Below are 14,411 nucleotides of genomic sequence, written 5' to 3'. Positions count from 1 at the left end.
GTCTGCAAGGGTGAAGTGCCCCGCCCAGTGGCAGTATGAAACCCTTTGTGCTTCTCTCCAGCCCCTTCCCTGTGTAGCCTTTCTCCTGTTCCCGCCCCTCACAGCCTCCTGCCCTACTGCCTCTGCCCCCGTTTGTGTGTTTGAGCTCTGCATTCAGGCAGCTGCAACATTCCAGTGTTTGAACTGTCACTGATTCTGGCACCCTAGACAAGCCACCGGGTTCACATCTCACTCCCAGTAGTGCCCCAGTCCCATCCACAGCCCCGTTTCTGCATGAGAATTTGGTGTTTGGAATGTTTTCTGACTCTTGGGGCGGGGTCCTTGCCTTATCATCCTCTCTGTGGCTAAAGAGGATGGGGGGAGGGGGGTCTTCATCAGAAACTGGTTTTGTGTAGTAAACTTTCTTATGTGGGGTTTCTTTTTTTCCTTTTCTTTTTGTTTTTTTTTTTTCTTCTTCTTCTTTTCCTTTGTGCAAGACCTGCAGCTGCTGAAATCAGCTTTGCCTTTAATTAAACCATGTTCTCTCCAACCAGACCTGTGTATATTGTTTTTTTCCTATCCTAAAAAATACAGTATCAATGAAAATCCAATTTACAAAGAAAGAATGAAAACCACTCAAAAGTCACTCAGGGGAAAGCAAGATGATTGGAACGTGGAAGTGCTTCAGAGTTATATCTGCTTTTAGTAGCATTCCAAACGAGGGCATTACTATAGAGAGGCATGATAGAAACTGTCAGACTCTTGTATTTATTAAAGAAAGAATAGCTTATATAAAGGAGTTAACAGCCCACCATTTTTTATCCCTTTGTAGCTGTTAATTAGGCAATTCAGAGATTGGTTATCCTTTTGGCCTATAAAATTCACTGTCTTGTTAACAGCAACAGTAATTATTGTTCTTAGCTTTGAGTCTACTTTTCTTCCAGGGCGTACAAAGCTTCCCATGGCAGCCTGTCATGACTTATCTGCGTTTCCACTCTTAACAGCTGTCCTTTCACCTAGGCGTTAGCTGGCACAGCTCTGCTCAGAAATGTGCTGTCTGCAGTTCATTTCCTAACTCTTCCACAGGCACCTACACACTTCAAAAACTGTTAGCAAAGCCGTACATACTCTACAAGAAAAGGGGGCCAGGGGCGGGGATTAAGGCCAGGTCCTAAGGTCAAGTATTTATGGAATCCTTCACCCAGGTTAACCCTGAAAACCTGGGTCATTTGACAAAATAACAACAACAAAAAAAAACCCTTAGCATTCCATCATGTTTATTGTTGTTAGGTGCCGTCCAGTCGATTCCGACTCAGCGACCCAGTAGAACTATCTCCTAGGGTTTCCAGGGAGCAGCTGGTGGATTCGAACTGTTAGACCTTTTGGTTAGCAGCCGTAGGTCTTAACCACTGCGCCACTAGGGCTCCATCATGTCTATTGGTGCAGTGCATATTGTGAAGTGCTAACTAATAGGATACGAGTAGCTCCTTTTCATTGCGTCGGTGATACGAGTAGCTCCTTTTCATTGCGTCGGTGTTAGACATCTATTCAGTATTGAACTCTTAGTAGATGCTCCTGTCTGAGAAGGCATAAAGGGATGTAATTCTAGTATTTTAATTCTCTGTGGAATGGAATGTATCCCATGGGAATTAGCTCAGTCTAGGTTCTGTTTAAGCAATGGGACTTAAATGAATAAAGAAGAGTTAATTTTGTATGTGTGCCTTCTGAGTTACATGTCAGGTTACTTCAGTGCCCTTGGAGTCTGTGATAGTAATGGTACAGAACTGTAATACTTAAACCTAGTTCTTGGGCCCGGACGCTGGGCGCCTTATTTGTTTTTGTAGGTTTTTTATTGAGATACCACACATACAGAGAAGTATACGTAATCATAAGTGTACAACTCTTAGTGAATTTTAACAAAGTAAACACCAGTGTAGCGAGGTCAGAGCAAAGACCATATCACCAGCACCCTAGGCGATCCCATCATGCCCCTTCCAGACGCTTCAATCCCCCAGCCCGGAGCAATCATCATCCTGGGTTCTCACGTTGTCGTCTAGTAGGTCAGATTTTAACGGGAGAGTAGGTTAACGCTTTTTCAAACCGTGATGTCTCAGTACAATGTACTGCAGAGGATGGCTAATGCTTGCTACCAAAGGACAGTGCGTCCTTCAGCGGTGTATGTCGCGGAATGTCCTAGGCCTCTCTGGGAGTTGCGTGTTCTTCAACAAAAGCTTTGGGGAAAATGCCAACCTTCCCTTTGCATTCGCCTTCCAGCCATTCTTCATTTACTGATAAAAGGAAAAGGATGCATCAGTTTCTGAAACCAGCATAAGAAAATTGCTTCGTCTGGATAGGTGGTTCCACACAGAACTTTGGTCATCCCCAGCCTTCCCCCATGTTTATGCTGAATTCTGTTTTCTATTAAGTGTTACGATAAAGTCCCACAGTATTACGTGGGTGCTTCCTGAGTTAAACTGGCTTAGACTTTTGTACCCATCACGAATATGTACATAAAGAGTACGCTGCCTTCTCTCCATGTCTATCCAGAAGGCTTTTCTGTGTCCTCTCTCCACTTTATCTCATCCCTGTCTCCCAGAAAAACTCAACGGTTTAGCTGGCGGGTTGATTTTGACACTTAGAAAATGGTTTAATGGTCATTAAACCCAGTTCTTACCACTCAGTTTCCATTCTCCCTTATTGGGAGACATGAACTGGTAGTGCTCTCAAAACCCAAAACTCAAACCCAGTGCCGTCGAGTTGATTCCGACTCATGGCGACCTGCTTCTTTTTTTCACCACCCATATTTTGGGTCTATTGCTACACACTTGAACACTCCCTACCCCCATTAACTTCGAAACCTCCTACTCTCATTTCTTAATCCATTGGATTTTCTGTTGTAATAGGTAATAGTAATGTTTCACTCCCAATAGTATTTTTTGCATAGCAAACAGCATTTTGGACATGTAGATAAGGATTCTATTACAGGAATCTTATTTTTACCTAGGTAGAGAAATATGTCAAATCCTGAGTTACAGCAGTACTTCTGAGAGCATGGTCAGTAGAGCAGCATCACCCAGAAGCTTGTTAGAAATGCAGACTTGGGGTCCCCACCCCAGACCTGAGTCAGAATTTCTGGGGGGGCTAGTCGAAGAATTTATGTTGAAAAACTCCGGGTCACATTTAGGCATAGTGAAGCCTGAGAAGTGCTGAATTAGAACTTTAAAGTTCCTGCTTCAGTTTTTGATGTGTTGAGTCCTAACATTCAGAATGATCGCCAGAGAGACAGGGCCATTTTGAACACCTGCCTTTAAGGCCAGATTTACCCTTTCTTCGATTACCTTCAAAAAACAATTCAAAGAACTGTAGTTTGCGGAACGTAAGCATCATATGTTTGGTGCAGAAGCAAAGCTGTTCCAGCCACTTTTTTGTTGTTAACTCTAGGAATGACAATCTGGTTTCCAAAACAGCCATCTTTAATAATCAAGATGTCATCTGACTAGGCCGCTTGTTGCTTCCCTGCCGTGAAAGTGACAGGGAAAGGCCGAGCACTCGGTTCTGCTCCGCTTAGCTGAGTTAGGAAGATGAAACCACTGGGCCAAGTTTAGTTTACAGGTTACTGTTTCTCTCTACCCTGACCTTGTTTCTGCTAGCACTTGTTAGTTTCCATAATCGTAGAGTAGGCTTACCTTCTGACAGCACTAGGATTACATCCCCTTCCAGAAACTCCAGGTCCTCTGGTTGGGTAGCCTCGTAACTGAAGAGTGCTACCACTTGGCTCCCTTCCTTAAGCTGAGGTTCTGTTGTCTGGTTATTAGCATCAGGTTTTTCATTTTCCTTGGGTTCATCTGGAAAGCCTTGGTCACCCTGTGATCATGAAGGGGCTGTTAGTTTTCCTAACTGACCAGTGAATGCTGAACATCACTAAAGAAACCAGTCAGTGGCATGTCAATGCAGCACGTGGGATAGAAACTCACAAGTTTGTGGTCAGTGCCCAGCATAGCCCTCGCATGCACTTCATGAAAATTAGATGGTTAGATAAATGAAATCAAAAGGTCAACAGAACTGCATGTAGTCTAAAAATATCTTACTGAAACCTTGTAACAATTGTGAAGAAGGTAGATTAGGCATGGCTTGGTTCCTTTTCAGATGGGCAAACAAGTCACAAACAAGTGGCAGAGTGCAAATTCATATCTGGGTTTCCTACCTCCAAATCCAACACCCTTTCTGAAGCACCAGCAACACAGGGGGCCTTGTTAGTAATAAAATCTCGGACTCGTTCCACACCTACTAAAATCTGATGCTCTCTAAAGTGAGAACCACGGCCCAGCTCCACATTATCTTCCTAAAGCCATGAAAAAGGCTTTTCTTCAATAAGAGTATATATAACAACATTTCTTATGCATCTTGGTCACAATTATCGTCATTTTTGACTCACAGATGTTAAAAAGAAGGGGAAAGATGCAGTTTCTAAAGATGTGAATCAGGATTTAACAAGTCGTGGTTAGAAACACCACCAGGCTAAATTGCTATACGGAGTGTTAGAAGTCCTAGTTTCCCAGTGCTGTTGGCTCCTTCGTGGCATATCCTCATTACTGAAAGCAGTACAGTGACGTGGAGATGGCACTAAGGAGCCTGAAGACCCAAGACCAGCTCTGGGTCCCTGAGCAAGTGTATAGCCTCCCAGCACCTGTTGCCTCACCTGAAATTGAGGCTAGAAGAATTAAATAAGAAGACACAGGATAATAATTGTTGGCATTTTCTGAACACTTACTCTGACAGTACTATTCTAAGTAGATAAAAATATGTGAGTTTAATGATAGGTGCTGCGTAGAGTAGATGCTCAATAAATGTTAGTCCATTTCTCTCCCCTTCTCCTAAGTGAATGAGAACAACCTAACTTGCTGACCCCAAGGGTATTGAGTTCCAAAAAGACTCAGATGGGAGCTTGGGAAGGATTAGTCATGTAAAGCTCCTGCATAGATTGACACTTTCATCAATGGGGGGGAAAAAAACTAATTACAACAACAAACTCATGCAGTTCACATCTCAAGCAGAGCCCTTTCAAGAGGCTTCTGAAGGGGTTAGTCAAAAGACATTGGAAAACCTTTTCAAACTTTGAAGGGACCCTGGCACTTGTACTTCCTTGCATCTGGAGCCTCCTCTCAGCCCCGGTGGCTCTACTTCCTGACAACAATTTTCTGAACTCTTAGGTGCCACAAACTCGGGGGTTTATACAATTCACTCCTCCAGTCCCATCCTCTCCATTCTTCCTCTCCCACTTTTTTTTTTTTTTTTTCCAGCAAGCATTTGTCTTTGAATTGGGTGAGAATCTACCAAAGAAGCTCTCCCCCTAATTAAGCAGAAGCCCCTTGCTCAGCTGTGGGGAGGAGAGATCATCTCCTACCATGGGCCCAAGGCCTACAGAGCTGGAACCATTTTCCTGGCCTGGCCATTTCCTTAAAGTCCACTTTTAGATGAAAAATAGTAGCTCTCCAAAGCATCCGTGTGTGAACTGTTTCATCTTATGCCTCCTACAGTGATATACAAGTGCCTGGGTTGTGGAAATAGTTAACACACTTAGATATTAAGGTTGGCAGTTTGAGTCCACCCAGAGGCACCTCAGAAGAAAGGCCTGATGATCTACTTCCAAAAAATCAGTCACTGAAAACCCCATAGAACACAGTTCTACTCTGACACACGTGGGGTTGCCATGTGTGGGAGTCAACTCGACAGCAACTATTTTTTACATGACGCAGCTAAAAATGCTAAGGCAGAAAACACGGGCAAGTAGAGGAAGAACTGAAACTCATAGGAACCCCAACTAGCAACAGCTTCAGTCAGTGGAGGCTGCAGTCTCATTAGCAAGGTATCAGGTGCCCACTCCAGCCTCAGACTATGCCTGGAGAGCTGGCTACCCAGAGGAGGCCCACTGGTCTGCCCAGCTGATCTTCCTGCCTTGCTTGTATGTGCCCTGAATCATCCACCCAAAACAAGACCTGATTACTATTTCTCCCCTGCCCACAACTTCCTAGTTCAGCAGTACAGGCCCTTCCTGATCTGGGCCCCTTGTGTCTCACCACTCTCTCCCTCACGTCCAGTAGCACTGAGCTCCTTCACCCACTGTGTTGATTGTTAGGGCACCCTGCTGTTCTCTCTACCTATATAACATGTCCTCCCTTTATTCACCTTGCTAATTTCTATTTACTCTTCTCAGCCTGAAGCTTCCAGACTTGATTTAGGCATCATTTTCTCCAGGAAGACTACTTTGACTTGTCCCACCTCCCTGCAGCCTTCTTGAGTTCAACAGGCATCCGTGTGCTTCCGTAAAGTAGTCCTCCATTTGTGTATCTCCGTTAGGTCACTTAACGTGATGCTTTGTAATTGTTAGTCTGCTCAGAGAAGGGCCTATGTCTTCTTGGTTTTTATATCTCCAGGAACTCTCTACAGAGCAGTTGAGTGCTTAGCAAATGTTTGTTGAGGAAAAAATGTCACTAGATGAAAACTGGAAATATCCCGAATGCCCCATTCACAGGTGAATGGATAAATGGTGGTATACACGTACAATGGAAAATCACTTAGCAATAAAAAGGAAATGGACTACTGAAACACAAAGAACTAGATGCTATACCAATCACTTACATGAAATTCCAGGAAAGGCAAAACTATGGTGACACAAAGCAGATCTGTAGTTTTGGCTGGTTTGCAGGGGCTAGGGTTAAGGGGAGAGAATTAACAACAACAACGACAAGAAGTGTCAACTTCTCCGGAGCCTGAGGGACAAAATTCAAGAATGTTTCCTGGTAGCTACTTTTACTACTTCTAACCTCTAACTTTGCTCTGCTCCCGTTTCCTTTTCTTTTTACTAGAAAGTCAGTTAACTTTTATTCTAGATCGCAGGACTAATAAGATAACCTGGCCTTTTACTATCATGTTACAACTTGGTGGTTAAGAATCCAGGCAGGCCCTGAAGTCGAAATGCCTGTCTGCCTGAATCCTGACTCCACTATTGGCCAGCTGTGTAATCTCGGTCACGTTGTTTAACTTCTCTTTGCCTTGTTTCCCAAATTATAAAATGGGGTTAATAATACCTGCCTCATAGAGTTCTGGGGATTAAAAGAACTAATACCTAGAATGTATTTAGCACAGTATTTGACACACGTGAAGTTCTCAATAAGCACTCAAAGGTTGTCAAATGTTAACCCAAATCTTCTCTGCAAAATAAATACTATTTTCTTTCACCCTCAAGTGGTTTTCCTCATGGAAATTTAAGAAGATGAAGAATAGCTATGAGCTCAGCCTCAAGCTGTGACTTGATTCCAACCTCTCTTGACAGTGATGGGAATAAACCACAAAACAGTTAGGCATGGCAGCAGATGGAGTGCGCTGGGGGTTATCTGGGGGTTCCTGGGCACTCTGGGCCTGCTCTTCTCTTATGGAAAACCCTCTCCAGGCTGCCATGGGGATTAGGCTGCAGAGAAAAGGGAGGCAGAGCTGCATCTTGTTACCCACCATATTCCCAACACCAAGCATGGTGCCTGGCTCATAAGGCTCTTGATAAGTGTTGAATTGTTGTTGAGTAAATGCACAACGGAACGTGACTCACGTGCCCAGCCTCCCTGCACTCACCACTGTGTTCTCACACCAGAGAGTCAGGCAGTAGTTTTTCACTTGGCCCCAGGCGGCCTTCATGGTATTTTCCGAAAGGGGCACCAGCTCATTGCTGTCCCGAGGCCGGTAGCTGGGCAGGGACAAAGAGTAAGAACCAAGTCAGAGAACATCAATGCAAAAAACCATGCTCCTCCTCTGCCCTCCAGCCAGCACCAGGTCCCCAGCTGCACCCAAAACTACCGCCTGCATAGCACTCACCTCAGCCTGGTATGTGCCGGCAGGAGCTTCAGTTTTTTAGACACTGCATCCAGTACCTGGCGGTAGGACAGCCCGGGCTGAGTCTCCATGACCACAGTGTACTTGTAGTGCACCTTGAGTGTGTAGGGCATGGGCACGCTGAGCTTTACTTCCTGAGGGGAGAGGAAGCCAAGAGAGCACATGAGCATGAGGCCTTCTTTTTGCAACATGTCCTGGATCACTACAGCTTTATGTGCTGGTGCAGGGAATACTGCGATGGTGAACTTCATCTGTCACCTTGGCTAGGTTGTGGCACCCAGTTGTTTGGTCGAATGAGTTTAGTTGCTGTTATAGTTATATATGATTAAATCAGATGGCCTTCAGTAAAGCAGATTACCGTCCATAACGTGGACAGGTCTCAATCAATTGAAAGCCTTAAGAGCAAAAAAGGAGTTTCCCTAGGGTTTGTTCGATCACATGAGGTAATTCTTTGAAGTAAATCTCTCTCTCTCTTTATTTATATATATATATATATATATATATATATATACACCCATTGCCATCGAGTAGATTCCGACTCATAGCAACACTATAAGGCAGAGTAGAACTGCCCCATAGGGTTACCAAGGAGTGGCTGGTGGATTTGAACTGCTGACATATTAGTTAGCAGCCAAACAGTTAACCACTGTGCCACCAGGGATGTATATATATATATACACACACACACACACACACACACACATACATATATATATATATGTTTTTATGTATGTATATGTTGTTGTGGAAACCCTGGTGGCGTAGTGGTTAGGTGCTATGGCTGCTAACCGAACGGTCGGCAGTTCGAATCCACCAAGTGCTCCTTGGAAACTCTACAGGGCAGTTCTACTCCTTGTCCTATAGAGTCGCTATGAGTCGGAATCGACTCGATGGCAGTGGGTTTGGTTTGCTGGTTATATGTTGTTGGGTGGCATCAAGTCAATTCCAGCTCTTAGCAATACCATGTGACAGACTGGAACTTCTCCATAGGGTTTTCTTGGCTGCAATCTTTACAGAAGGAGATTGCTGAATCTTCCTCCCACGGAATCACTGGGTGGGTTTCAACCACCAACCTTTCAGAGTGGTTAACCATTTGGTCCCCAGGGATCATATATGTACACTGTATTTTTACTCAAATAACACACATGTTCTACATTTTTTTGCCAACCTCACCCTCCCTCATTTTAGTAAGCTTGCTATGATAAACTTTTTTTATGTGTTGCTGTAAAATAAATTAGCATAGCATCCTTATGAAAATACCTCCTGTGGGGAGGGCTCGGTTGGCAAAAAAAAAAAAAAAAACTTAGAACACACGTTACTTGCATAAAAATACAGAAGATATGTATATGTAGAGAGAGAGACAGTCTTTCCAACAGAACAAGGGGATACTGCGTGGTTTAAAATCAGGAAAGGTGTGTCAGGGTTGTATCCTTTTACCATATTTATTCAGTCTGTATGCTGCGCACTATCCGAGAAGCTGGACTATATGCAGCACCAAGACTGAAGGAAGACTCATTAACAACCTGTCATATGCAGAAGACACAACTTGCTTGCTGAAAGTGAAGAGGATTTGAAGCACTGATGAAGATCAAAGACTACAGCCTTCAGTATGTGTTATACCTCAATATAAAAACCAAAAACCAAACCTATTGTCGTGTTGATTCCGACTCATAGGACAGAGCAGAACTACCCTATAGGGTTTCCAAGGTGGATTTGAACTGCCGAGCTTTCGGTTAGCAGCCAAGTTTTTAACCACTGTGCTACCAGGGCTCCTCACCTCAACACAAAGAAAAAAAAAATTCTCACAACTCGGCCAATAAGCAACATTATGATGAATGAAGAGAATACTGAAGTTGTCAAGGATTTCATTTTACTTGGATCCACAAACAACAACTATGGAAGCAGCAGTCAAGAAATCAAAGAAAGTACTGCTTTGGGCAAATCTGAGGCAAAAGACCTCTTTAAAGTGTTAAAAAGCAAAAATGTCACATTAAGGACTAAGGTGTGCCTGAGCCAAGCCATGGTATTTTCAACTGCCTCCTATGTATGAGAAAGCTGGACAATGAATAAGGAAGACCAAAGAAGAATTGATGCCTTTGAATTATGGCATTGGGGAAGGATATTGAATATACCATAGATTGCCTGAAGAACAATAAAATCTGTCTTGGAAGAAGTACAGCCAGAAAGCTCCTTAGAGGAGAGGATGGTGAGACTTTGTCTCACGTACTTTGGACATGTTATCAGGAGGGGCCAGTCCCTGGAGAAGGACATCATGTTTGATAAAGCAAAGGGTCAGCAAAAAAGAGGAGACCCTGATGAGATGAACTGGCACAGTGGCTGCAACAATGGGCTCAAACATACCAACAATTGTGAGGATGGTGCAGGACTGCACAGTGTTTTGTTCTGTTGTACATAGGGTCACTGTGAGTCAGAATTGACTCAAAGTGACCTAACAACATCCATCCGTCCATCCATCCATCCATCCATCCATCCATCCATCCATCCATCCATCCATCCATCCATCCATCCATCCATCCATCTAATCTATTTAATCTATCTATCTAGAGCCATGGTGGCGCAGTGGTTAAGAGCTCAGCTGCTAACCAAAAGGTTAGAGTTTGAATCCACCAGCTGCTCCTTGGAAACCCTATGGGGCAGTTCTACTCTGTCCCATAGGGTCTCTGTGATTCAGAATCGACTCAACAGCAATCCGTTTGTTTTTTTGTTTTGATATATATATATATATATATATGTGTGTGTGTGTATACATGTGTGTATATATATGTTGTTTATATATATATATATATATATATATATATATATATATATATATATAACTGTTGTTGTTAGGTGCCATGAGGTCAATTGACTGATAGCAAACGTATGTACAACAGAACAAAACACTGGCCAGTCCTGTGCCATCCTCACAATCTTTGCTATGTTTGAGCCCATTGTTATAGCCACTGTGTTGGTCCATTTCATCAAGGGTAGGGCCTTCAGAGGTCCTCTAGCCCAATGCTTGCTTGGGCAGGATTTCCTACTGAAAGAGATCTGGCCCACCAGCTACTGACCAGTGGGAAATGTGTACATGGGAGTAGGGGAGTGGAGAGGGAGCTGAGGGGTCCCCAGGGGCAGAGTATCCAGTAAGCAAGGTAAGCATCAGCTTGCTCATGCTTACTTACTAATTTATGGTAAAAATTTCACATGGGTTTCACCACATCAAAGATGTGAAATTGTTCACGACAGATTAGTAAGTAAGCCCATGCTTATCTTGCTTACCTGGTCATCTCCCCCTGTCGAGAACTATAAACTTGAAAAGAAGCTTTGATTCTGTAGGAAGGTGCCATGGGTTTGGGAGAGAAACAGATGCCAGCCTTACCTAGAAAGAGAATCTTTGATGTGGTAAAAAATGTGAAATTGTTCACTATAGATGATCTGGTAAGCAAGGTAAGCCCCATGCTTACCTTGTCTATTGAATAATCCACCTCTTGGGGTCCCCAACACATGAGCTGTGTGTATGGTGGCAACTGGCTCTACCCTTCCTTAGGGACTCTTCTATAATCCAGAGAGACCTGCCCACAGATGACAGCCCCAGCTCATCCAACATATACTACTTGAATCAGAACAAGTTAAAAATTGTTACCTTTGGCTTTTCTCTTTGTTTCTGACCTAAATGGAGAAGGCAGGGAGTAAAGCAAAAGACAATGATGAATGAACAAACACTCTTAGCAAGCAAGCTCCGGCATATACCAAATGAAATCTCTTAGAGCAGGGGACAAATTTCTTACCTTTATTCTCCGTGGTGGTTATTAACCTTAATAAACTGTGGGGGAATCTCACTCTGGGGAAGCATGAAGGGCAAAGCCATAAACACATGAAGGAATCCACTCCCTGCTTGGAATTTATAGGTCATTATCAAAGGACCACCACGTCATCGCCAACCCACGTGGTTGGGAGGGACCCGATGGTCAGTTAAACCAATGGACTCCAAAGCAATAAAAAGTGGGGTGTACAAGATAAGCCACGGGCCACCAGAAGAAATAGTAGACCCATTTTTTTTTACCTCATCCTTTCCTTTTGTGTATGTTTTCTACTGTACATAATATATGAACATAGCATTATGCACATAATTTATATAGAAGTACATTTACAGATATTTACTATAGGGAGCACGCAATCAAGAAAGACCACTGATCTCAAACTCAGCTGATCATCAGGATCACCTGAAGAGTTTTTTTTCTGAAAATACAGATTCCCAAGCCCCATTGGAGTCTGAAACAATCAGAATCTAAGGCCTAGGAATCTGTATTTTTAAAACCTTCCTACATTAATATGTGATCCTTGATTAGCCTCCTGGGCAGAAAAATTAAAACAAAAAGCTATCAAGGCCATTTTGGGGAACAATTGTAGAAATGTGAATATGGAATATATATTACGTATTTAATGTTAATGTCAAATGTCTTAGACACAGCAGTTGTATGGTGGTTATGCAGGATTCTGTCCTTCTCCTTAGGACATACGTGCTGAAGTGTTCAGGGTGAAGTGTCATGATATTTGCAGCTTGTTTACAAGTATCTCAGCAAAGGGAAAAAATATATATATACTGTTTATATAATACATACACTATTTTTTTCTTTGCTGAGCCACTTGAAAATAAGTTTTATATATATAGTATATATATATGTATATACATTTGGATATATATATACACATATATACACTAGTCTATATATACTATTTGTATAAATAGCTATATATATAGACTAGCATATGTGTATGTGTACATATATATGTTTGTATGTATATATATATATATATATATATACATACAGGTGCTCCTTGGAAACCCTGTGGGGCAGTTCTACTCTGTCCTATAGGGTTGCTATGAGTCGGAATCGACTCGACGGCAATGAGTTTATGGAACGCTAGTCTATATACACGATTTGCATAAATAGTTATATATATTTGTATATGTATATATATAGTTGTGTGCTGTTGAGTTGATTCTGACTCACAAGGACCCAATGTGACAGAGTAGAACTGCCCCATAGGGTTTTCAAGGCCGTAATCTTTATGGAAGCAGACTGCCACATCTTTTTCCCGTGGAGTGGCTGGTAGGTTTGAACCACCAACCTTTTGGTTAGCAGCCAAGTGCTTAACCACGGCACCACCAGGGCTCCCTGATATGAATGAATGTATATGTATGTGTATATATTTAAAAAAACCACTGCCATCGAGTCGATTCAGACTCATGACAACCCTATAGGACAGAGTAGAACTACCCATAGGGTTTCCAAGGAGCAGCTGGTGGATTAGAACTACCAACTTTTTGGTTAGCAGCCATAGCTCTTAACCACTGTGCCACCAGGGCTCCGTGTGTGTGTGTGTGTGTGTAAGGGGTGGGGAAAGCACAAAGTACAAAATGTTAGCAACTGATGAATTTAGGTAAAAGGTATTTTAGTGATTATTGTACTATACTTTCAACTTTTCTGTAGGTTCAACATTTTTCAAAATAAAAATGGAAGAGGAGGACCCAGGTGGCTCCAATGATCAGTCGGGCATGGTGATCATTGATTTAAAGTCCAGACAAACCACCTATTCAGTGCATATCTACCAAGTGTCTATCCAGAGCATGCTTAGACTGTGCTAGTGACAAAGAAGCTGTTACTTGCTGTTACTTCCTGTTACGGATTTAATTGTGTCCCCTGAAAATATGTGCTGTAAATCCTAACCCTTATAAAAAAAAAAAATATACCTGTGATTATAATCCCATTTGGGAATGGCTTTTCTTTGTTATTTTAATGAGACAGTATTACTGTAGGGTGTGTCTTAAATCAATCTCTTTTGAGATATAAAAGAGATTAAACAAGCAAGCAGAGATGGGGGAAGAGAGATGCCGTGCCACAAGAAGATCACCAAGGAGCTGAGGAATAGAAGCTGAAGAGACAAGGACCCTCCTGCAGAGCCAGCAGGGAGAGGAAGACTTCTCCTAGAGCCAGCACTCTGATTTTGGACATCTAATTTCCTAAACTGTAAGAAAATAAATTTCTGCTTGTTAAAGCCACCTACTTATGGCATTTTTATTACAGGAGCACCAGATAACTAAGGCACTTTCCAAGACAGTCCTCTCCACATTAGAAAGATTGTTATTGAGAAAAAATCTCCCCATCACTTATGCCTATGAGTCATTCATCTACCCCTCATGGCTCTGAAGAGTGGTTTTCTTTTCCAGATACGGCTCCTTGGACATCTGAAAGCAGCCACTCCATCTTCCCATAGGTAAACATATGCAGTTACTTCAATCTTCCTTCCTTGTTTCAGTGCTTAACATCTGTGGGGTTTGGTGACTGGGTTGAGCCATTCATGGCCCCAGAAACCAACACCCAGTGCATCAGCTACATTCCCCCAAGCCTTGAAGCCCAGAGTGTTCTGGGAGAGGGTATCTACCTAATAGGCTTTGTATCTGTGATTGGTGCAAGAGTGAGGTGGCTGCGGGGCTGTATGGTCACAAACCAAGTGGCTCACTGTGGGGAGAGGAAATAGCAATC

At 42.8% G+C, this 14,411-nt stretch overlaps 1 protein-coding gene across 5 annotated transcripts in view; it reads right to left on the bottom strand.

Annotated features, from left to right (window-relative positions):
* Positions 1-411: 411 nt before the first annotated feature.
* NCF2 (neutrophil cytosolic factor 2) overlaps positions 412-14,411 on the bottom strand; it is a 49,203-nt gene continuing 35,203 nt past the window's right edge. For all 5 annotated transcript variants that reach the window (XM_064276535.1, XM_064276536.1, XM_064276533.1 and 2 more), the window contains 5 exons: positions 11,507-11,532; positions 7,846-7,997; positions 7,606-7,717; positions 3,666-3,843; positions 412-2,267 (listed from right to left, as the gene is read on the bottom strand). In XM_064276535.1, coding sequence (XP_064132605.1) covers positions 2,173-2,267; positions 3,666-3,843; positions 7,606-7,717; positions 7,846-7,997; positions 11,507-11,532 — 563 coding nt within the window. In that variant the 3' untranslated portion in view covers positions 412-2,172. The remainder of the gene's footprint in view (positions 2,268-3,665; positions 3,844-7,605; positions 7,718-7,845; positions 7,998-11,506; positions 11,533-14,411) is intronic.

The sequence above is a fragment of the Loxodonta africana genome, chromosome 25 (genome assembly GCF_030014295.1).
Source record: "Loxodonta africana isolate mLoxAfr1 chromosome 25, mLoxAfr1.hap2, whole genome shotgun sequence".
NCBI lineage: Eukaryota > Metazoa > Chordata > Mammalia > Proboscidea > Elephantidae > Loxodonta > Loxodonta africana.
This window is presented reverse-complemented; position numbering and strand designations above follow the sequence as displayed.